At 38.7% G+C, this 23,928-nt stretch overlaps 1 protein-coding gene across 13 annotated transcripts in view; it reads right to left on the bottom strand.

Annotated features, from left to right (window-relative positions):
* The window catches only part of GARIN2 (golgi associated RAB2 interactor family member 2), a 34,419-nt gene extending 11,058 nt beyond the window's left edge, over positions 1 to 23,361 (bottom strand). For 5 of the 13 annotated variants that reach the window (XR_009264564.1, XR_009264565.1, XR_009264566.1 and 2 more), the window contains exons 1-6: positions 23,203 to 23,359; positions 13,635 to 13,722; positions 10,276 to 10,438; positions 7,791 to 7,990; positions 6,332 to 6,866; positions 3,268 to 3,518 (exon numbers count right to left, since the gene is read on the bottom strand). Coding sequence is in view for 10 of the 13 variants with exons in the window: in XM_058739389.1 (XP_058595372.1) it covers positions 3,268 to 3,518; positions 6,332 to 6,866; positions 7,791 to 7,990; positions 10,276 to 10,434 (1,145 nt within the window). In the remaining 3 variants the exon portion in view is untranslated. Of the gene's footprint in view, positions 1 to 3,267; positions 3,519 to 6,331; positions 6,867 to 7,790; positions 7,991 to 10,275; positions 10,443 to 13,396; positions 13,468 to 13,634; positions 13,723 to 13,806; positions 13,971 to 23,202 lie in introns of all 13 variants that reach the window. The other 8 variants (XM_058739380.1, XM_058739388.1, XM_058739386.1 and 5 more) reach the window with 7 other exon arrangements.
* Positions 23,362 to 23,928: the final 567 nt, after the last annotated feature.

Here is a 23,928-nt window from a genome sequence, read left to right as displayed (position 1 = left end):
AATATTTTACTCTTTTCCCATCTGAAAATTTTTTTGTGGTACAGCATAAATCTCTGACATTTTGTAGAGTTTTGCTTTTTTTCATGTTTTTTTTTGAACCTCTATCAGTTTGACTCAGTTTTATTGTCTTAATGTCTATATCCTAAACTTTCTGATGGCCATTTAATTATAATACGGCTTAAGATTTTATACAACTGAATCCCTCGATATATTCCAGCCCCAAGTTTCCTTGAGATTCTTACTCTTCTCTTTTCCACATACTTTTTATATTATAATTTCTATGAGATATCCTATTGAGATAATTGGTATTATATTAAATTTATAAATTAATTTAGGCTTTGTCATCTTTGTTGTCTTAAATATACCTACCCAGATAGAAAGCTTATTTTTCCTTATTGAAGTGTCTTTGGTTTCTGCCACTAGAGTTTTGTAATTCCATGTATACAGGTCTCTTATCACTCTCACTAAATATTTAATTTTTATTGCTGCTTTTGAAAAATACATTCTCTTTTGTCAATGTATTTTTGGTTTGTTAATAAAAATCATGAAACAAATGATATTTTGTGAGTTTATCTTCTAATCTGTGACTATCCTAAAGTTGTTTACAAACTAATATTTTTGATGATTGTCAAGTTTTCTAAATATAAATTTCTATTTGCAAAGAGTGATTTTTAAAAATCTCATTTATTAATCATATTTCTTTGTCCTATTGCAGTTGCTAGACTCCCTTAAATTATATTACATAGAAATGTTAATAAGGAACATCTTTAATTTATTCTAAGTTTTAAGTAGAACACTTCTATAATTTTTCATTAAAAACAATTTCTTCATTAAATTTCTTGGGGCGCCTGGGTGGCTTAGTTGGTTAAGCATCCAACTTCAGCTCAGATCAGCTCAGAACTTCAGCTCAGAACTGAGGAACTTGCGGGTTCCTCAGTTCGAGCCCCGCTCTGTGCTGACAGCTTGGAGCCTGGAACCTGCTTCAGATTCTGTCTCCCTTTCTATCTGCCCCTCCCCAGCTTGCACTCTGCCTCTCTCTATCTCTCTCCCTCTCTCTCTCTCTCCCTCTCTCTCTCTCTCTCTCTCTCTCAAAAAAAAATTAAACATTAGAAAAAACCCCACAATGCTGTCTCTGGTTGGGAATAATTATTTAAAAAAAAATTTTTTTTTTTAATGTTTATTTTTTGAGACAATGCTAGAGACATAGGGAGACACAGGATCCTAAGCGGGCTCCAGGCTCTGAGCTGTCAGCACAGAGCCCGACACGGGGCTCAAACTCACGGACAGTGAGATCGTGACCTGAGCCGAAGTCGGACGTTTAGCCGACTAAGCCACCCAGGCACCCCTGCTCTTCCTTTAAATAATGACTTATATTTCCTTAATTTCATGTTAAGCGCTTGCTACATTTTGCCCGCTAAGATTCTATGAATTTAACATTTATTGTCTTAAGTAGGGATTAATCTAGAATTTTATTTCTTGTCAGTCTTTATAATCCAAACAAATTATTTGCTTCAAAAAATTAGGAGAACATAACATAATTTTTCTATATTTAAAAGAGAATTTTACATTAAATAGAGATAATTCTTAGAGTATCTAAAACCCTGTCCAGTAAAAGTCACAACTATGTTTTTCTCTTTCGTGGGAGCTCCTGGGTGACGTTGTTCTATGTTCTCAAGTTTGTGACTATGCCAGTTTTGCCTCTTTGTATTTTTGTTAAAGTCATTTATTTAACTTAGGGTTTCAAAGCTATTAAAGAAAAGCTGTATATGATATTTCTCAATAACATTTTACTGTTCTTGTTAGTTGATGATGACCTCTAAATTTCTAATTTTATTATTTAAAAAAAGTTGTCCAATGGTTTGCCTGTTTTGTCATTCTTTTTGAAGAACCAGCCAAACCCTGTGGAACGTCACATTACTAATAATTTTTCTCGTTTATTTTTTTTTTTTTGGTTTGTTTTTGTTTTCCCTTGCTCCTTTTTTATATTTAAAAAGAATTTAGACAGGGGCGCCTGGGTGGCTCAGTCACTTGAGTGTGTCCAACCCTTGACTCAGGTCACAATCTCCAAGTTCGTGGGTTCAAGCCCCACATCAGGCTTTGCACTGACAGTGCAAAGTCTGCTTGGGATTCTGTCTCCCTCTCTCCCTGCCCCTCCCCTGCTTGTTCCCTATCTCTCTCTCAAGATAAAAACAAACAAACAAAAAAGAATTTAGACATAGTTCATTACATTCCCTATTTTCAGTCTTGCTATTGTAAGCATTTAGACCTCTGTGTTTTTCTTTGGTTTCTTTTTAGTAGTTACTCTGAAATTATTGGATTAACTTTTATCTTTAGAATACATCAGTGCTCCCTCACATTCAGCTTGCAACTGTGTATTAAAATTATGAAAAATTTTTTTTCAGGTTATTAACTTATTAGTTGGAAATGTACAAAAGCATGAGAAATACATAGAGGAGAAAATAGAAGTATAAAGATGAAAGAAAGAGTTCCCATAGTCTAACTCCAAACTGTGGACACTGATTCTATCCTGTATTCTTCAGCCACACACAGTTGATACCAGATAGACTCAAATGTGAACTGAAGGGTGTGAGAAGTTGATAGGGAAATAAAAATTTGACAACGTTAAACTGAATGTGGATAATTTAGTTTTTTTAAAAATTTCATTTACTTTAAAAAAATTTTTTTATACATTTATTTATTTTTATTTTTGAGAGACAGAGAGAGACAGAGCACAAGTGGGGGATGGGCAGAGAGGGAAGGAGACACAGAATCCAAAGGAGGTTCCAGGCTCTGAGCTGTCAGCACAGGGCCCAATGCAGGGCTCGAACTCACAAACCGCGAGATCATGACCCAAGCCGAAGTCAGAAGCTCAACCGACTGAGCCATCCAGGCGCTCCTAAATTTTTATTTATTTTTGAGAGAGAGAGAGAGAAAGAGAGAGATAGAGTATGAGCAAGGGAGGGCCAAAGAGAGAGGGAGACACCGAATCTGAAGCAGGCTCCAGGCTCTGAGCTGTCAGCACAGAGCCCATTGTGGGCCTTGAACTCACAAGCTGTGAGATCATGACCTGAGCCGAAGTTGGATGCTTAACTGACTGAGCCACCCAGGCTCAGTGGATAATTGAGAGTTAATGATGGCATCATTCAATTACATTGTATTTACAGCTGAGACTGTTCAGTAGCAAGGGCCAGAGTTGCGGGGACCTTAAAGCACACACTTACATTACTTCACGTCTTAGCATCCCTGACGTTTCCCTGCCTCACTTACCTGGATTCCTCAGCCTTGAGAGCTGTGTTGCTAAAATCAGTTGTCCTTATTTCAGATGTTCTAATAATGCTCATCCTTTTGAATGAATTTATGTCACTTTCTTCTGGAGTCAAAGTAGAATGAAAACATGGTTCACCTTCGAAAGTCAGTGTTACATTTGAGATGGTGACATGTTTTGAGGATTCTTTGCATTCATTCTTAATTTTTGTATCTCGTAGACACCCAGGTTTCAGAATGTTTTCCATTTTTTCCTTTGAAAATAATAAACAGCAGCAAATCAGGCAACAGAACGGTGTCACACAGAAATAGATGATTTCTGGAGCAATATCTAATACAGTAATCATGTCATTCGTATTAACTGAGTGCCCTCGAGTGCCTGGGCGCAGTAATGAGGGAATGACGCTTGGTGTTGTGTGGCCACTGAGGAGGCCAGGCAGGCATCAGAGGCTTCTAGTGTGGGACCTGACACAGCCCATTCAGAAGCTCTTGTGGTCAGGCACACCGCTGTCACCTCGCACGAGAAAACTAGTATTTAATTACAGCATTTCCTCTTTCTGAATTGTCGGGGCATGGAAGGTTGTCTAGAAATGCCTTGCCACCTGCTCTCCAATCTAATGTTGCTCTTTATTTAAGAGCATTTACCAGGTGACATGAGTTGGGAGGTTCACAATAGGACAAAAGCATTTATTTCTCAAAAGACTTAGAACCAATACCTAGAATTAATACTATAAAATCTCTCCTGTTGTCTTGATTTCTTGGTTTCTATTAATGCATCACCTCTCCTCACCACTCACTGTCTTCCTCAGAATCTGTCTCGGGCCTCAGAGGAATTGGTCAGTGGGTCCTAAGGACTCCGTCTGTCTGACATCCCTCATACCTGCACCCTCCTCCTCCCATCAGCACCGCCTAGTCCATCGCCTCTCCTGACTTCCCTCGAAAATAATACAATACTCTTCTTCCTTAAAGAAAACACGTTTTTTTCCGTAACACATACTTACTGTAGAATATTTAGAAAATCCTGGAAGATATAAAGTGAAAGGGAGAATATTATTGTCTGCTTAAGGCCACTGGCCAGAAATAACTACTCCTATGGCACATGTCATTTAGTCTTTGTGCCCATTTATTTATTTTGTAAGTGTCTTCTTTGTGATAACATTTCAGTTCTATATCCTAACGATTTTATTAAAAGCATTCTCCTCATGTCATTAAAAAGTGTGTAAAACTGCTTGAATTTTTTTGAATTAAAAATTATTTCTATTGTAGGAAATAGAAAATTCAGAAAAGTGTAAAGAGGAAAATATTAATCCCAGAATCTAGAAATAAACTGCTGTTAACAGTATGACTTTCTCACCTTCTATTGTGTGTGAGCATGAAATGTATTTTCATGTAATAGGAATCATACTCACTTTTCACTCAACTTTTCCCAATCATGAAAATTTCTGCAAGAAAAATTTTTCCAACAATTTTAATAACTACAGAGTAGTCATTCATTTAATAGATATTTACTGACTGTCTATGGTCTTGCCTGATACTGTTGTTGCTCCTGAAAAAAATAAAGAAGGCACCTGTCCTTCGTAGATTTACATTTGTTTAGCAATTCCCCTGTGGTGGATATTTAGGTTACTTTCAAATTTTCGTTATTTCATTTTTACCAACATGGTATAGATATAGTATAATTAACATCTTTACAGCTAAATCCTCATTCTTATTTCTGATTCATTCCTTAAGAAAGATTCCTAGAAATGGAGTCACTGAATCAAAGGGTATAAATATTTTTAGGTTCTTGATTCATGATGATTTCAAGAAAGTTTGGGCCAATTCTCATCCCTACCACAAACCTATAAGAATTCCAAGTTGACCACATCTTTACTAACACTGACTATTTTTCTTCTTCTTTAAAAAAATTTTTTTTTAATGTTTATTTATTTTTGAGAGAGACAGAGAGGCAGAGTGTGAGAGGGGAGGGGCAGAAAGAGAGGGAGACACAGAATCAAAGCAGGCTCCAGGCTCCCAGCTGTCAGCACAGAGCCTGACATGGGGCTCGAACTCATGGACTGCGAGATCATGACCTGAGCCAAAGTTGGATGCTTAACTGACTGAGCCACCCAGTGCCCCTATTTTTATTCTTTTAATTAACAGTTTTATAGGTTATTTTTCCCCCAAGTTTGCATTCCTTTGATTACTAGTGAGGTTAAATTTTCTCCACGATATTTATTGCAGTTGCTTCTTCTGTAAAATATTTATCTTTGCCCTTTATGACTTTTCTCTTGTGGGCCCCATGGAGATTTTCCTCAGTAGTCCTCAAACTTCTCTCTTTATCTACATTCCATGTTACCGTCAGATTAACCTTTCTAAAAACACAGCTCCTTCACTCCCTCACACAGAGGTTTTTTACAGTTAAAGTTTGCCCAAAGAGCAAAGTCCACGCTTCTTAATTTGGCATTCAAGGTTTACAGACAACTTTCGAATCCTATATCCCAATATTTTCCGTATATATTATGCTCCAGCCAAACTGAACTAACTGTTCTTGGATATGGCTCTGTGGTTTTTCACTTTCTGGCTTTTTCTAAAGCAACTTACTTCTTTTGGTATTTTATTTTTCTATTTCCACCCTCACTTTTACCCACTGAAATTTCACCCCATCCTTCCATGTAGTGTGTACTTTTATATACATTTAAACTTTAAAATAGCCCTTACATATCAGTATCCTCGCTTTGGAGATGAGGAAACTGAGGCTCACACAGCTTCAATGGATTGGTCAAACAGATACGCAGCAGGGCAAGTTTCCAACTCAAGTCTTCTGACCCTGGTCCCAAAGTTCTTTCCATCCCACCACAGCTTTCTGATACTGGGTTAAATCTGATGGTAAGCATGGTCACGCCTCTTTCAGGATATGTCTTACAACTCCTTTATACTGGGGCTCAGGGATACTATCTCATTAAAATTACTCAGAGCACATTTCACAGCATTTTGATAATCAATGTCAAGGAGCTAACCAAGAAGGGCGATCTTGGTTATCACTCCTGTTCTTGATTATTAAGAATGAGTCTTCCATGTCACATACCTTTTCCTCTTGCTTGGCCCTTAGTATGTCATCGTTTTCAAACACCACTGTAACCTCCGATTTGTTTGGGACATCACAGACATCCGTGACTTCTGTGACTTCTGTGACAATTTTTATATCTGGGGCCTCTGTGACCTCATTTTCTGGAACATCTGTGATGTCTGTGACATCGGTGACATCTGTGAATTCTGAGAAATCAATGCTTTCTATGGCATTTACAGGGTCTGAACATGTGTACATGTGCGGGGTCTGTATGGCTGCAAATGCTGCAATATCCATGATGTCCACTGAACCTGTGATATCTGTGCTATTGGTGATTTCCGAGAGGCTTGAGACTTCTGACAGTTTGGAAGCTTTGGCTTTCTCCTGATTCAAGAGGGAGATGAGTTCCACCCATTGACAAAATAGGGTGTCCTGTTTACATGCAGGGGCACAGAGCTGCAGGTAGTAGGCTCGACCACTGACCAGCTTTACTTTGAGGCGCATATTCTCAGCATCGTGCACAGAAAGAGTCAGAAACTGTAGAGGGAGAAACCTGTGAACAAACACAAATGTCATCTGGAGGCCTGATTGGAGACCTGTCAAAAGGCCTTTCCTTTTATGTTGCATAGCGGTTGTGACAGTGAGGTTCAGGGAAACAGGCTTGTCTCCCAGACGGGCCTGGTTTGGGGCAGGCACAAGGTTGAACAGTACCTTCTTGTGGCCACCATGTTCCCAGGTCTGGTCCTTAGCTTTTGAGGCTTAAAACTTTGATTTTTAGTACATGTAACCAGGCTCCTGAGGGCCATCTTGCTCAAAGCATACTCTTAAGACTCTGATGAGCTTAAAAAATCAGAGTATCAACTATTTATCTTGAGAAGTTGTCCTACTTAGTTAATCCTGGAAAGCTGAGAGAGAAGTTGAGTGATTGCTCTAGGTCATACAGCAAGTTAGTGGCTTGAGACAAGACTAGAGCTAATCCTTTTTTTTTTTTTTTAATTATTTATTTTTGGGAGAGTGCAAGTTGGGGAGGGGCAGAGAGAGCGGGACAGAGGATCCAAAGTTCTGCACTGACAGCAGCAAGGCCGATGAGGACCTGGAAGTCACGATCTGCAAGCTCATGACCTGAGCCGAAGTTGGACGCTCAACAGACTGAGCCACACAGGTGCCCCAAGACCAGAGCTAATTCTGATGGAGGCTGAGATGCTGGGCAAAGAAGGACATGCCCTAGAGAGGCAGTTTATTATGAATCTTCAGTTCCTGTTACTTAGGTTTAGTTTTTAAAAATTAACTACCTGTTTGACTGCCAGCTTGTCATAAGCTATTTTCCCAGACTTTGAGGACACAACTCTATCATGTGTCGCACAGTGCAAGTGAGATGCTCCCTTGGAGCAAATATCATTGGTGTTTCTATTTTCAGTTTCTCAGGGGTAAAGCACGTTTTCTGAGAGATCCTTAACCTCTTCCCTTTGTAACTCACCTGGTGAGCACCAGGTTCTCTGGAGAAGGAGATGTCAGGAGACTTTGAAATAGGGGTTCTGTATCTTTCTGGGTTTCAGGAGTCAGATGTGCCAGAAGCATCACATTGGGGGTCTTGTGGGTGCTACTGGAAGAGCAGATGCCTACAGTCACCCAGTTGGCTCGGTTGTGAAGGTAAATGGATTCACCTCTCCTATTAACCTAAGGTAGAGAACAGGAAGAGGAGTTTTGTGATAAAGTATATGGCCCCAACAACCTGGCTTACCTGAGCAGTGCAGAAAATAATGGAGAAATGAACCATGATGCATTTGTTCAATCACTTGTTGATGTGAAATCTTAGAAATATCACAGTGTGGGATGCCTAGGTAGCTCAGTTGGTTGAGCGTCCAACTTCAGCTCAGGTCATGATCTTGTGGTTCATGAGTTCGAGCCCCACATCAGGCTCTGCTGACAGCTCAGAGCCTGGAACCTGCTTCAGACTCTGTGTCTCCCTCTCTCTCTGCCCCTTCCCTGCTCATGTTCTGTCTCTCAAAAATGAATAAACATTAAAACATTTTTTCAAAATAAAAGAAATATCACAGTGAATGGACGGACACAGTCCCTGGGCCATGGGGGTTCTGTCAGGGAAGGTGAACATTAAGCAAACATGTCACTAATCATTATTGCAAGAAGTATTCCCAAGTACAAGGTCAGGGTGCTGTGCTGTGAAGCATATAACAGGAGACTTGATTTAAGAGGAGATATAGGCAGTGGTGTGCTGGTAAATGTGTAACAACTATCTCCTGGAAGATATGCATATGATAATTACATATTTTACTGCTATAAAAGATGAGTAGCACAATTTACAAACAATGATATTTACAATTTTCTTCATTTTAAATTCAATATAGTCAATTGATTCTCACACAAGTCTTCACTGACCTTTGCCAAATTTTTATATCCATAACCTCAAGAGCATAAATAATAGTAAAATGTAGTAAAATAATAGGAATGATGAGGTTTGAGTATATAAGTTTATACAATCTAATTTTTAATAATGGCTGTGTTAAACAGTAGACTTGCAAACTTCCAGAACACTTAGCTGCTCCAGCACACCCTGGACACAGGGTCAGAGAAATCTCCCAGAGGAAGAGACCTCTCGCTGAGACCTGAACAATATGAGATAAACTGGCTGGACAGGAGAACTTTCCAGGCAGAGGAATAGCATGTGCAAAAATCCCCAAATCAAAGAATCTTGGCCAGTAAAAATCTCTGCCAGTTGGAAGATGAGAAGACTGAAAAGTGGCTAGACAGGGATGTGAAGGAAGCCAAAGAGGGGCAACACTTGGTTTCTCAGTTGTACGTTCTCAAAAAAAAAAAAAAAAAAAAATCACTTAAAAACAGATATACTCAGAAAAAGGTTGTAGCCCACACTATGGACCTACTCAAAGCCATGCCTGATTAACAGCATTCAGAATTCATCCAGTATTTGCCCCTCAGGGATGGTGCTCCAGCTCTGGGGTTAAATACTGATAAACCTAAACTGGTCATGGTGATTTCATCCCCTTGCCAATGCTTGCTTTCAGCAGGGGCATGTGACCCCCTCCTGGCCAATGAGACACAGTGGGGGCCTCCTGGTGGCTCTGGGAACAGTTTCTCAGCCCTCACAGAAAGTTGCTAGGATGAGAGCATTTCGTCTGTTTCTGGCAGCTGTCACCATCCTGTTTGCATGTAATGTCCTGAGGGGAGCCAACCTGAGGGTAATAGAGCAAAAGGAGAGGACCAGGGTCCTCGATGACTCCATGCAAGGGAGCTGTGCTCTTTTACTTTGAGATCATTGTTCTTTTTTGTTTAAATTTGAGGCATAACCTGTGGCAACTTGCTGCCAAAACATACTAACCTTGAGAGGTTGTGTATGTCGAAGGGAATAACTTACCCAGTTATGATATGGGGTGTGTCTGGTCTACAGAGCGCTAACTACCTCTCCCAGTGTTCATTAGAGCTTGTGAAAGGTTATTGGAAAAGGGTGCAGGAGGAAGTGAGCTCTTGGTTTTGGGGGTAGATTCCCGTGGTTCATCGCTTACATACAATACCCAGTGCTCATCCCAACCAAAATTCATTTTAATACTCAGTCATGTCATACATTTTATTCTTTAAAATGTCTTCTAAATCTAAGAAAGGAGCCATCTGAATGCTTTCCTGTGGCGAGATGTTTGAATTCATTGTAATTCCTTCATGTCATTTTGGGAAGACATGATAGAATGACAATTATGGTAGAGTTAGAACAGAATTCCTGGGTGAGAGTTTGCTAGGAAAAATTGAAATGAATTTTCCTTTAACATTATAATTATCTTAGGTTGGTTAAAGTTCCAAAACTATTCCCTTTAACTGTCTCATGCAGTCCTTTATCACATTTAAAATAATTCTCCTCCCAATCTTTTCAGTTTCTTTGAGAAAATTAATTACTGAAGTTATTGGAACTTAATTCTGGCTCAAATATGATTTACCTGGATAAAACTGCTCTCTAATATGGGAGGAGATACAAAAGGGGCATACTCTCCTCCATCCAACATATTTTGAAGATCTCCTGCATCTTGGAAGGGTGGGACGGAGATGGCATCTTGCTTATTGATCCTTGTGGTAGAGTTCCTATTGTTCTTCTTCATGGTGCTTACTCACAAACATCAGAGAGTCGAGGGGATGGGAATACAATGAACAGATACAGAGAAAATTTAATATGATGAAGTTGCCTCACTTACTTATTAATTCAACAAATTTTATCAACATCTATGATATGCCAGTCACTGCTTTTGGCATTGGTGATACATCTGAACACGATTGAGAAGATCCCTGTCCCTATGCAGCTTACACTCTATAGGAAGAATAAGCAACTTAAAAAAAGAAAAAAAAAGGATACTGGATGATTAGAGCTCTCAAGACTCTAGAAAAGATCCATGTAACAGAAAATGCCTGGGGAATGGGGCTGGCAACACTTATTTATTTGGGCAGTTAGGAAAGGGAAAGAACCTCTCTAGGAGGCCTTGAAACACACACACCACATCCCCCAAACCATTATGTTCTGTCTTCCTAATTAATAGTACCACTGCTCCTGCCATCATGAAGAGTTCTCAAATCCTTTTTTTGTGAAGAACTGTATCAAAACTACACTACACTGAGAACGTCTTTTCCTGACCATTCACCCTTGACTGATCCTTAGCTCTTGGATGAGGATTTCTAACCAATGACTGTTGTCTATCTCCTCTGGTCTCTCGTTCTGGCTCTCTCCCCAGAAACTACTTCAACAAAGAAAAATGGCTATACATCATTGGATTTCACCTCTTATCTACCAGAAATGACAGAATTCCAGGAAGGGAACGTGGTCTCAGAATGTAATTCTGTTCGTATTTTCAAAAGATCACCCTTCCCTTTTCACAAATTCCCTGCCAGTTAGAGGAAGGCTCCTTAACCAGCAAGCTGCTTATGTGTTCTGCCTCAGGTGTATAGTTCCACCTCAGTCCTTCCTCAGAAACTCTTTTTTTCCCTTTTGCTCAAGTGAAGGGGTAAGTAGTGAACGTGTCTTGCTGCTGTCCCAGCCAGGGTCATGGGATGCAGACACCACTGCTACATGACATCCCATTAAGCATATGAGTGTGGGCATGGGAATTCCCCATCAGACCTTCTGCTGGTGGCAACTCAATGCCTCCCTTCAACACATCTGTACATGAACATGGGGAAAGTAAAAAGAGTCTGGAAAAGCAAGGAAGTAAAACAGTCTAGAGTGAAGCCAAAATGGAAAAAGAATGAGAAAGAAAGAAACAGCATTAAGAGGATAAAAAGGGGAAAGAGATAAAACCACCACCACCACCATCTAAAACAGAGAGGATGGGAACTAAGTCCCCATACCAGGATTCAAACCCTCATAGTCTGACTGGAGGAGCTTATGCCACTGTCCATGGTTCAATTTTGCCTTGAGTGCTTGGAAAGCAAGGACTTGGCAAGAGTTGGCAAGGGTGAGAGGGGTCAGGATAGGTCAGGACAGATGGAAAAGAGGAAAAAGAGGGAGCGCCAAAGAATACAGAAGACGTCCTTCTTCCTATTCCCTTTTATTCCTGAACAATTTTGTCTTCAATCCATTAGCTGGGACAAAGAGAGGCAGGAATCTGTACTTGGGGGAGTGGGGAGCCTTGGCTCAGAACCCAAAGGAGGCAAGAACACCTCTGTTGTCAGGATAAGGGGAGTACAGTGTAAGAAATCAGAGCCTAGCATGGTGAGGAGGGTGTCTGAGCAGGAGAGAGGATGGTAGAGGAGGAGGGTAATTGGTTATATACAGGGGAATTGGTCAAATAAAATAGGAAAACTTGAGAATCTATACTGATATAAATAAATGAATAAATTACAAGTTTGGTGAGGAACAGAAATTTACATAGCTCAAAGTACCTTCCACCAGCATACTTACTAATTTTCAAGGAGGAAAAAGTAACTTTACATTGAAGAAGCCGTGCAGACACCATCATAGTGGAGTGGTGAATGAACAACATCAGTAACGGGACAAATCAAAATGGTGCATTATCTTATAGGATGCAATGAGGGCACAGAGCATTCCCTTGTGATATTCCTCCCAAAGATGCATGACCCAAATCCAACCATTAGGAAATATCAGACAGAGCCAGTTAGAGGGATATTTGACAAAATAATTGGCCTGTGATCTTAAAAAATATCAATGCAAGTCAAAGTCAAAGAAAAGACTAAGAAACTTTTTCAGACTGAAGGAGACTAAAGAGACATGATAACTAAATGCAATTGTGATTCTTAACTGGCTAGGCAGCCCATTATTGGGACAACTGGTAAAATTTGAATGGGGTCTCAGGATTAGATGATGGTAATATGCAACATTCATGTTCTGATTTTGATGGTTAAATTTTGGCTCTGGAGGAGAATACTCTTGATGGTAAGAAACACAAACTGAAGTATTTGGAGGTAATAGGGCATCAAGTTGGCAAATTACTCTTAAAAGATTCAGGAAAAAAAAGACCTTTGTAGTGTACTTGCAATATTTCTGTATGTTTGTGATGTCTTAAAGATATTAATGGAAATAATACTACAAGGAAAGAGGAAGTAAAAGGTATAGAGAAGAGGATGGGGGGTGTAAAAGAAGATCTAGAGAAGATGGACAGGTTCTGAGGGTTAGAGTGCAAAAAGGCTTTATTTAGCCACGGTTTCTTAGAAAAGACCTTTGCAACAACAGTGGAAGGACCCTTATAGTGATTGGATGGTAGGAAAAAAGCACCTAAAGTCTCATTGTCATCTACGTTTTCTCTCTTTCATGACTTACCCAACAGCACAAAGCATTTATACTATCATCACTTTGTTGAAAGACAGTGAAACTGCCTTAACAGAGACAGAGGACACAGCAAGTGATCAAAACATCAACTGGATTCTTTGGGGCCTAAATATATGGGGGATCTTCTGGAACATGACAAGAAATCATTACAAAAGAGCATTATCGGATGAAAGCAAGGTATAATGGAGGAAAGAAGACAAAGGTCAGCAACCCTTTGGGTCAGGGTGACAAGCAAAATCACAGCAGTTGTTCACCCTCCATTTTCAAGAACAGCTGTGATTTCTTACACTTATCTTTCTCAGCTCAAACTCTCTCTTCATGTTCTCCCTCTTGAGTTCATGTGTCTCCCTCTTGAGATCTAGAAAAGTAGCATTCTTGGTCCACTGAGTTTCCAGAAGAGGAAAAGAGGCAAAGACAGCTTGGAAAGGAGAGGAAAGGAGACAGAATGGAGAGAGAAAGGGAAGGAGAGTATGTGACGATGTAGAGCTTAATATGGTCTCATTAGTATGCATCAACATATCTCACCTTAACTCAGGGCCAAGCCACAATCCTCTCTCCAAGACGAAGGTTTTAACTCATTTCAGTCTGGGTTTCCTCCTTTTCATGGTGAAGTCTTTTGTGAAGGAAACAAAAATAGAAAATAAAGTGCATACAAAGGAGGAAAATTTCAGTACAAATCCTTACTTTTATTTCATACCTGAGAGGTCCATGCCTTAGAAAGAGTTTTCCTAACGAAGCAAGGTGGGTGAAGTGCTCAGAGGGCTGCTGTTTATATCTGAGCTGAGCTGTTGTCAATGATTCTAATCATGGTCTTTTGGTGAGTGGAACCAGACAGTCACAAGTTCATAGCTCATGGTTGACCTGAAATTGCCAAATGGTAAAATCCTGGGCTCTTAAAGCAAGTAAGATATTTGATAATGTGACAAAGGAAGTAATATAGACTCAAATAACTATTGTACAATGGAGGGTCATAAGAAACCTGAGCTATTTTCTTCCCATAAAAAGCCAGAGTAGCCTATATTACTAACTTTCCAGCTCACTATTTTGTCACTTGTGTATCGTTCTCCATATTGTGCTTGCAGTCACTACAGACAATACTTTTTTCTCTCTGTAAAATTCTGATTTAAATAACCCCTTTAGGAATACCTGGACAAGGTAAACCACAACCATAATAACTACAGAACTCAATGCCATAGGCCAGTGTGGAAATTGGTATAACTGGGACTGTAAAGGATTCTGGAGTCAGACACATCCACGTTCATACTCGGGCTCTGTCGCCTACTTTTGTGGCCTTGGGCATGTTACTTAACATCTCTGAGCTCAAATTTCTCATCTATAAAATGATGATAAAACTACTTAACTCAACAGAGTGATGTATAGGAAACACTGAACACCATGGCTGTCACATAGTGAGCACCTGAGAGCTTATATTGGTCTACTGACACCTGCCCCTCTGTCAAAAAAGTATAATTTACTCAGCATTTGCTGCCCTGGGTTCCCTCTTGCTCACTTATAGTTTCATATTTCCCAAGTTTCATTCATTCTAAGAAAATTTTTCCTCAGCTTAACTCTGAAATGGAATGTTCCTTGTGATCACTCAGCTGGTGGTGGGGGGGGGGGGGGAGGGAATTGCATGGTGGTTGTTATTTGGCTGCATATGCGCAAATTTAATTATGGTTATTCATGTTAAATTATGTACATTTATTGTACTACATGGGTTGCATTTAATTGTCATTTAAAATGTGTTTCTAAATCAAAAGATACTTCGGGACAAATGAAAATGAAAACACAATAGTCCAAAATCTTTGAAATTTTGCAAAAACTGATCTAAGAGGGAAGATTGTATAGGTCTACCTCAAGAAGCAAGAAAATCTCAAATAAACAACCTAACCTTACATTTACAGCTAGAAAAAGAACAACAAACAAAGCCAAAGCCAATAGAAGGAAGGAAATAATAAGTATTAGAGCAGAAATAAATGAAATAGAGACTAAAAAATCAATAGAACAATGAAACCAGGAGCTGGTTCTTGGGAAAGGTCAACAAAGTTGATAAAAATTTAGTCAGACTCCTCAAGAAAAAAAAAAAGAGAGAAGACTCAAATAAAATCAGAGATGGAGGAGAAAGAATAACTAACAGCACAGAAATACAAAATATTATAACAGAATATTATGAAAAATTGTATGCCAACAAATTGGAAAATCTAGAAGAAAATGTTAAGTTCCTAGAAACATATCATCTTGCCTAACTGAATCCTAAAGCAATAGAGGAACAGACAATTACTAGCAATGAAATTGAATCAGTAATCAAAAAAGTCCCAACAAAGTTCAGGGCCAAATGTCTTCACAGGCAAATTCCACCAAACATTTAAAGGAGAGTTAAAATGTATTCTTCTCAAGCTTACCCAAAAAATAGAAAAGGAAGGAAAACTTCCAAATTCATTTTATGAGGCCAGCATCACCCTGAAAACCAACCAAAGATACTACAAAAAAGAATAAAGCTACAGGCCAATACCTCAGATGAACATAGATACAAAAATCCTTAACAAAATATTAGTAAACCAAATCCAACAACACATTAAAATTATTCACCATGATCAAGTGGTGTTTATTCCCGGGATGTAAGTGTTGTTCAATATTCACAAATCAATCAGTGTGATACATCACATCAATAAGAGAAAGGATAAAAACCATATGATCATTTCAAAAGATGCAGAAATAGCATTTGACAAAGTACAACATCCATTCATGATAAAAACCCTCAACAAAGTGCGTTTAGAAGGAACATACCTCAGCATAATGAAGGCGATATATGAAGAACCCCAGTTAATTTCATAATTAATGGTGAAAAACTGAGAGCTTTTCCTCTAAGATCAGGAACAAGACAAGGATGTCCACTGTTACCACTTTTATTCAACATAATACTGAAAGTCCTTCCCACAGCAATCAGACAAGAAAAAGAAATAAAAAGCATCCACATTGGTAAGGAAGAAGTAAAAATTTCACTACTTGCAGATGACATGAGACTATAAATACAAAACTCCAAAGACTCCAAAAACTACTCCAAAACTCCAAAAACTACCAGACCTGATAAATGAATTCAGTAAAGTTGAAGGGTACAGACAGAAGTCTGTTGCATTTCTATACACTAATAATGAAGTAACAGAAAGAATTTAAGAGAACAATCCCATTTATAATTGCACCAAAAAGAATAAAATACTGAGGTAAACTTAACCCAAGAGGTGAAAGATTTGTTCTCTGAAAAGTATAAAATGGATGAAAGAAACTGAAGATGACACAATCAAATGGAAAGGCATTCCCCGCTCATGGATTGGAAGAATGAATATTGATAAAATGTCCACAATGTCCAAAGCAATCTACATATTTAATGCAATCCCTATCAAGATACCAATATTTTTCACAGAACCGGAATAATCCTAAAATTTGTGTGGAAGCACAAAAGACCCCAAATAGCCAAAACTACGTTGAAAAAGAACAAAGCTGGAGGCAATACATCCCGGATTTCAAGATACACTGCAAAGCTAGTAGTAATTGAAATCGTATGGTTCTGGCACAAAAATAGACACATAGATCAATGAAACAGAACTGAGAGTCCAGAAATAAACCCACACTTTTATGGTCAATTAATCTACAATATACAGTGGGAAAAAGATAGTCTCTTTAACAAATGGTATGAGGAAAACTGGATACTACATGTAAAAGAATGAATCTGGACTACATCTTTATGCCATATACAAAAATAAACTCAAAATAGATTAAAAACCTAAATGTGAACCTGAAACTATAAAATTACTTTAAAAAATAGGAAGTAATTTCTTTGACATCAGCTGTAGAAATACTTTTCCAGATATGTCTCCTCTGGCAAGGGAAACAAAAGCAAAGTTAAACTATCAGGACTACACCAAAACAAAAAGCAAAAAACAAACAAACAAACAAACAAAAACAAAAATAAAAACAAACACAAACCCAAACCAACCCCTCCCTCCCCACCCCAAATCAACAAAACAAGGCAACCTGCTGAATGGAAGAATTTATTTGCAAATGATATATCCAATAAGATGTTAATACCTAAAATATTTACAGAATTTATACACCTCAACACACACACACACACACAAAACCCAATTAAAAAATGGGCAAAGGACTTGAATAAACGTTTTTCCAAAGACATTCAGATGGCCAACAAACACGTGAAAAGATGCTCAACATCAGTAATCATCAGAGAAATATAAATTAAAACTATAAGGAGATATAAGTGTACATGTGTCAAAATGGCTAAAATAAAAAAGACAAGAAATAACAAGCGTTGGTGAGAATATGGAGAAAAAGGAACCCACATGCACTGTTGGTGTGAATGCAAATTGGTACAGGCACTGTGAAAAACAGTATGGAGATTCGTCAAAAAATTAAAAATAGAATTACCATTTGATTCCACTAATGAGTATTTTTACCCAAAGAAAACAAAAACAGTAATTCAAAAAGGCATATGCACCTTTATGTTTATTGCAGCATTTTTTTACAAAAGTCAAGTTGTGGAAGCAACCCAAGTGCCCAATGATAGATGAATGAATAAAGATGTATATGTATATATACAATAGAATATTACTCAGCCATAAAAAAGAATGAGATCTTGCCCTTTGCAACAACATGGATGGACCTAGAGGGTATAATGCTAAATGAAATAAGTCACTAGAGAAAGACAAATACCATATGCTTATATGTGGAATAATTTAAGAAGCAAAACAGACAAAGAAAACAAAAAAGCAGATCCTTAATTATGGAGACCTGGTGGTTGCCAGAGTGAGGTGAATAGGGGGATGGATGAAATAGGTGATGGGGATTAAGAATACACTTGTCTTTTTTTTTTTTTAATTTAAAAAAAAAAATCTTTATTTTTGAGAGAGCGAGAAAGCATGCGAGCAGGGGAGGAGCAGAAAGAGGAGGACACAGAATCTGAAACAGGCTCCAGGCTCTGAGCTGTCAGCATAGAGCCTGACGCAGGGCTTGAACTCACCAACCGTGAGATCATGACCTGAGCTGAAGTTGGACACTCAACCAACTGAGCCACTCAGTTGCCCCTCTTTTTTTTTTTTTTTTAAGTTATTTATGAGAGAGAGAGAGAGTATGCGCGGGGTAGGTGCAGAAAGAGAGGCAGAGAGAGAATCCTGAGCAGGCTCTGAACTGTCAGCACAGAGCCTGACACGGGGCTCGATTTCACAAACTGTGAGCTCATGACCTGAGTTGAAATCAAGTCAGGTGCTTAACTGACTGAGCCACCCAGGCATCCCAAGAATACACTTATCTTGATGAGCACTGAGAAATGTATAGAATTGTTGAATCATTATATTGTACACCTGAAATATAACACTGTATATTAATTTATACTTGGATAAAAATAAAATGTGTTTCTAATGATAATCTGAAAACATTTTGTTGATACCTTCTGATGTGGTCAAGAAAGTTCCAGTATAAAACTTGCAGAAGACCTGTCAGAGTTTAGGAAGAAGTTCCCAGAGACTGGAGTGGAGCACTCTTTTAAGAAATGCACAGAGGATGACAGAATAGAGTATGACAGACATTATGTGGAAAACTTCTAAGTAATGAGAAAGCATTTAATTGTGTAATTAGCATTTTTTTTCTTTCTCAGTGGTCCATAACATAATGGATATAATAATTGATGGATCTTAGATCTGATGAAATGCAGTAGTCAACTTCTGCTCATCCAGAAGTGAGTGACAAAGTGCACATTAAAAAAAAAAAATCACTCTAAGAAAAGTGACAACCTGCAATGTCTATGGTTAGCAAATTCACGATAATCTGTGGATTCTCTGTGGTCACTAGGACTAGGGAATGCCCCTTCCAGCAGTCATTTATGTGGTCCCCAGGATCCCTTTGATGCAAGAACCTGAGGGTGCAAGTGTAATTGTGAAATTAGGGCCACAGAGAAGGAATTTGCAGTGAATTTGCAGCCACACTGGGCCTTGCCCTTCTCATCCCTTTTGAACTCTGGAACAAAAAGGAGATCAGCTAAGGAGCTGAAAATGGAACAGAATCTTTTATCTTCACCTGTGTGGTGTTCGTTTCTAAACATTTGTTCCAGAATTGTTTTGACACTTTTGGATCATGTGTATAGATGGTAAAAATAAATGTGTGAATTTTAACTGGTTTTGTTGTAACTGTCATTCGAGATTACCAATCTGTCCACCACAAACCCTGCCCACACCTCTCCCATTATCCTGGTCATGAGCTGAGACTGCACTGTTCTTGAGACATATGAATTGTTCTATGAAACCAATTTTGGCTAACCACACACACCACCACACATTTTGTCAAAGATCCCAAAGCATAATCATCAACTGTTAAATTAACTATTTAGGGGCGCTTAGGTGACTCTGTCGGTTAAGCGTCCGACTTCAGCTCAGGTCACCATCTCATGATCGAGAGTTCAAGCCCTGTGTCAGGCTCTGTGCTGACAGCTCAGAGCCTGGAGCCTGCTTTGGATTTTGTGTCTCCCTCTTTCTCTGCCCTGTTCACACTCTGTCTCTCTCTTAAAAATAAATAGACATTCAAAAAATTTAAAGAAGACCCTATTTAGTAGGTTTACTCTCAATATCTGGAGATAGTACTAAAGTTTTGGTATATATATCTTTTTAGTTTTATAAATATATATTTATATAATATGTAAAATACACAATGTTGTATGTTAGATATATATATTGTGTGTTACATATAATACATATTAATATTTTCCTATAACATTAAATATTTTAAAAGCAGGAGTTACCAATCATGGTGTGGACCTATTTGGAACATCACAGTCTTCTGTAAGATGTACCAAAATTAATTGTGCCCAGTGGCTAAGCTGATGCTTGAGAAATGAGTTTCTCTTAAAAAGCAGTAGATAATTCATGGCCCTCACTCTGGTAAGTTCCCTGTGCTCTGCTGTACTTTCCTGTGGGAAGACCAGAACAGCCTGATAGCTCATAGCCCCCAGCCCTCTTATCCAATTAGCAACCCTTACTGAGATTTTGTTATTAATTACGATGATTCAAAATAATTCTAATTTGTGTGGGCTGGACTTTTCCAGATATTTTTGTTCTCTTAATAATTTTACTTATGGATCAGTTTCTAATATAGCTTTATTGAGATATTGAGATATAATTTACATAGTATCAACTTCACTCATTTAAATGATTTTTAGTGTATTTACAGAATTGTACAGCCATCACCATAATCTCACTTTAGAACATTTCCATTATTTCCATGGATACATTTTTTTCCCCTCAGAAAGTTTTACATTTATTTGTTTTTGAGAGAGAGACAGAGCACAAGTGGGGGAGGGGCAGAGAGAGAAGGAGACAGAGAATCCAAAGCAGGCTCCAGGCTCTGAGCTGTCAGCACAGAGCTTGACGCGGGGCTCGAACTCACAAACTGTGAGATCATGACCTGAGCTGAAGGCGGATGCTTAACCGACTGAGCCACCCAGGCGCCCCTCCATGGATACATTTTTAATAAGGATAAATGCAGATAACGAAGCATAAATTCCTATGCATTTATGCTTTTCTTGCGTTGCCCTGTGACCACTGCAGTTTAGAGAATGATATGACCACAATCATTGTGATGAGAAATCTGAGCAAAGAGATGTTCCAAGTGAAATTTGCAACAGTGTTACTCATATTAATGAGTACACCATTTGTAGATTCTACATAAATATTTTAAAAATAAAGCAAGGCTTATTTATGCAAATTCTTTATGGAAGTTCATACTATCTTGCTTTATTAACATTACATGTACAATAAAGGTCTGCAGTATAAAACTCATAAATAAAAAGTAAATTTTAGTATTAAAAAAGGTTGATCACATCAAAGGGCCAGTGAATATATATGTTATAGAATTACAGTAAATAGGTTTTGAATGAATGTGTGAAATAGAGCAGAGAAACAAAGCAGACTTGCTATAGGGCATCAGGGGAACCTGGCTTCATTTCACATATACACAGAATCTTTTGTTATAACTTGTTCTACAAGGATTGTGTATTCATTTTCACAATCACAGTTTATGTTTTTGTGATAATTTATGCCTTTCCCTAGGCTCCATAAATGTTTTCTACATCTAATTAAGCAAGTATTGTACGGGGAGAGCGTGTATAAGGGTTTTAACTGTGTTACAGAGCGTGAAGGAATCTAATTGTATTTGAGATGGACCCTAACTTATCCTGTCACAAGCAGATTCTTTACATTCTTTGTTATTTCTTTTAATTAGTGCCCCCCCCCCCCATCCTCTTTTCTCTCTTTTGGCTTTAACCGGATGAAGATTAATTCAGGAGATAGTTACAAAAGGTTGCGTTTTTCTGGAGAATTACAATATGACTGTCATTTGAAAAAGCATTGTTGGCTACTTTAGTAAAAAGAAAAGGTAGAGAGATTCCATATTAAATTGGATTACAAATCAGAAACCAATGCCAGCAGTTTAATGGGGACATGAAACACAGAGAGGCAATGAGCTGTATATATTTCAGGGATGGAACTTCAGCTTTGCTCCAGACTTCCCATGACATCACCAGACTTCCTTCTCTGGGTAATGTTTCAAGATGACCAAGGCCCTATTAGGGCTAAGAATAGTGTGGATATGAAGTATATTCACCTGTGGGCGGTGGTGGAATGTCTTGATTTTCCCAGGAATGAATGAAGTCACTGTGAATTTTGTGGACTGGTGACAGTTTGACTTTAATGGAAATTGGGAAAGGGAGGGAGCAGGAGTCTGGGAGCCAACATGGAAATGTTTTCGGGCCTTTTCTGATCACTTAATTTGGAAGGGTGTCTATAATTGTTTGCTATTTACCATTCCCATTTGATCTTTTCCCACTGGTAGTCTATTATAAAAAATTTTCCAACCTATAGCAAAGTTTTAAGAATTCTATAGTGAGAGGCGCCTGGGTGGCACAGTCGGTTGAGTGTCCCAACTTCGGCTCAGGTCATGATCTCATGGTTCTTTAGCTCAAGCCCTGAGTCGGGCTTGCTGCTGTCAGTGCAGAGCCTGCTTCAGATCCTCTGTCTCCCTCCTCTCTTCACCTCCCCTGCTCATGCTCTCTCTCTGGCTCTCTCAAGAATAAACAAAACCAAACAAAAAGAATTCTATAGTGAACGCCCTTATACTGACCACCTAGATTATCTTGCCTTTTCTTCTGTGTGCGTTATTTCTCATCTGTAATTACATAAAAGCTCTTAAATGGCAGTGTTTACCCATTACTTGTTCTCTGGGGTACTTGTGCTTTCAGGTTGGTTCTTCATAGCACTTTGAAGCATAACATCTCCTTAGACGGTTTTTTTTTTTAAACATTCTTAACACACTAGTAAACATATTTTTAGGATTGCTGCATCACAATTCTATGTTGCAGTTCTGGTCACACCTTTGAGAAGGTTGGACTGTTGTGGACCCCATTCTCCCCATGGGGCCCCCAGCTAATCGTTCAGCTTTGAACAGGAAAGCCCTGTATTCTGGATCTTCTCTCCCATTTGAATAATGAAAAGTGACTGTCTTTCCAAAAGTTCATTCAATTCTCACTCAATGAAAGAAAATTGGGGTAATGGTTTGGAAAACCAAAATTAATTAATTAATTAATTTCAAAGTTTATTTATTTATTTTGAGAGAGACAGAGCAAGTGGGGGAGGGGCAGAGAGAGAATCCCAAGCAGGCTCCGTACTGTCAGCACAGAGCCCCACGCAGGGCTTGAACTCACGAAGCCATGAGATCATGACCTGAGCCGAAACCAAGAGTGGGGCACTTAATAGACTGAGCTACCCAGGCGGCCCAGAAAACCAAAATTTAAAAACAATTAGAAAACTTGCTTTCATTTTAACGCAAATTCTCAATGAAATTATTTTTAAGAAAAATTCAGTAGCTAGAGTTAAGTCTCTGAGCTTTCCTGCTGTTCTGGTTGCAGTATAAGACATGAAACTAGAAGGAAAAGAGGAAGATGGAAAGAAAATAGACATTTTTGCCCTTGAAGTACTTGAATTCATGCAAGTACTATCCATTTCCTTCTTCCTCAGGTTCGCACTGAAATTGTACTTACATAGATGTGAGGCTGAAATAGATCTCTGGAGATCTCTTGGATGTCTAGTAGGAGAATAGTCTCCAAACAGCAGGTTTCCAACTCTTTTCACATTTCTTTGTCAGAAGGTGTTTATGTCTACCAGGCAGGCAACTAACCACTTAGTAAAAGAAGCAGAGGAGGCCAGGCTGCTCTGGGCATTGTTCTATTGCTCCTGCATCACAATGTGTTGACATAGTCTCTGAAGTAAGAGAAGAGCCCTGGGAAGGAGCAGCCCTGAACGTCAGCCGCTGAGATCAAGTGTGGCCAGCATTCCCACTGGCAGCTGGGGAGCGGTACTTCTGGTTGTCTGTGAAGTTTACAGAGGCTTCTTTGGAGAAAAAAGTCAACTTAGCAGTAGAATCACCATGGAAACGATACCATGCTGAGAAAGTTGAAGACACTTTATACTGTTTACCATTCAATTGATAATTCATCAATTTCCTTACATCCCAATTTTCTGAAACTTCAACATAGTTAAATCACTTTGAGCTTCTGTAAAGAAAAGCTTCAAAAGAATGTAGCATTCTTAGAGGGCAGAGGCGTCTTCATGCTTCCAGCGTCTGGTGTATTCTAGACATATCGGGCTCTGCACATATGTGGAGCCTGCTTGGGATTCTCTCCCTCCCTCTCTCTCTGCTCCTCCCCCACCGTGCTGTCTCTATCTCAAAATAAAGAAACATTAAAAAAAAAAAAAGAGTTCCCAAT

Source organism: Neofelis nebulosa, chromosome 7 (assembly GCF_028018385.1).
Source record: "Neofelis nebulosa isolate mNeoNeb1 chromosome 7, mNeoNeb1.pri, whole genome shotgun sequence".
Taxonomy (NCBI): Eukaryota; Metazoa; Chordata; class Mammalia; order Carnivora; family Felidae; genus Neofelis; species Neofelis nebulosa.
The sequence above is the reverse complement of the archived record's forward strand: the minus strand, read 5'-3'. Positions and strand labels throughout refer to the sequence as shown.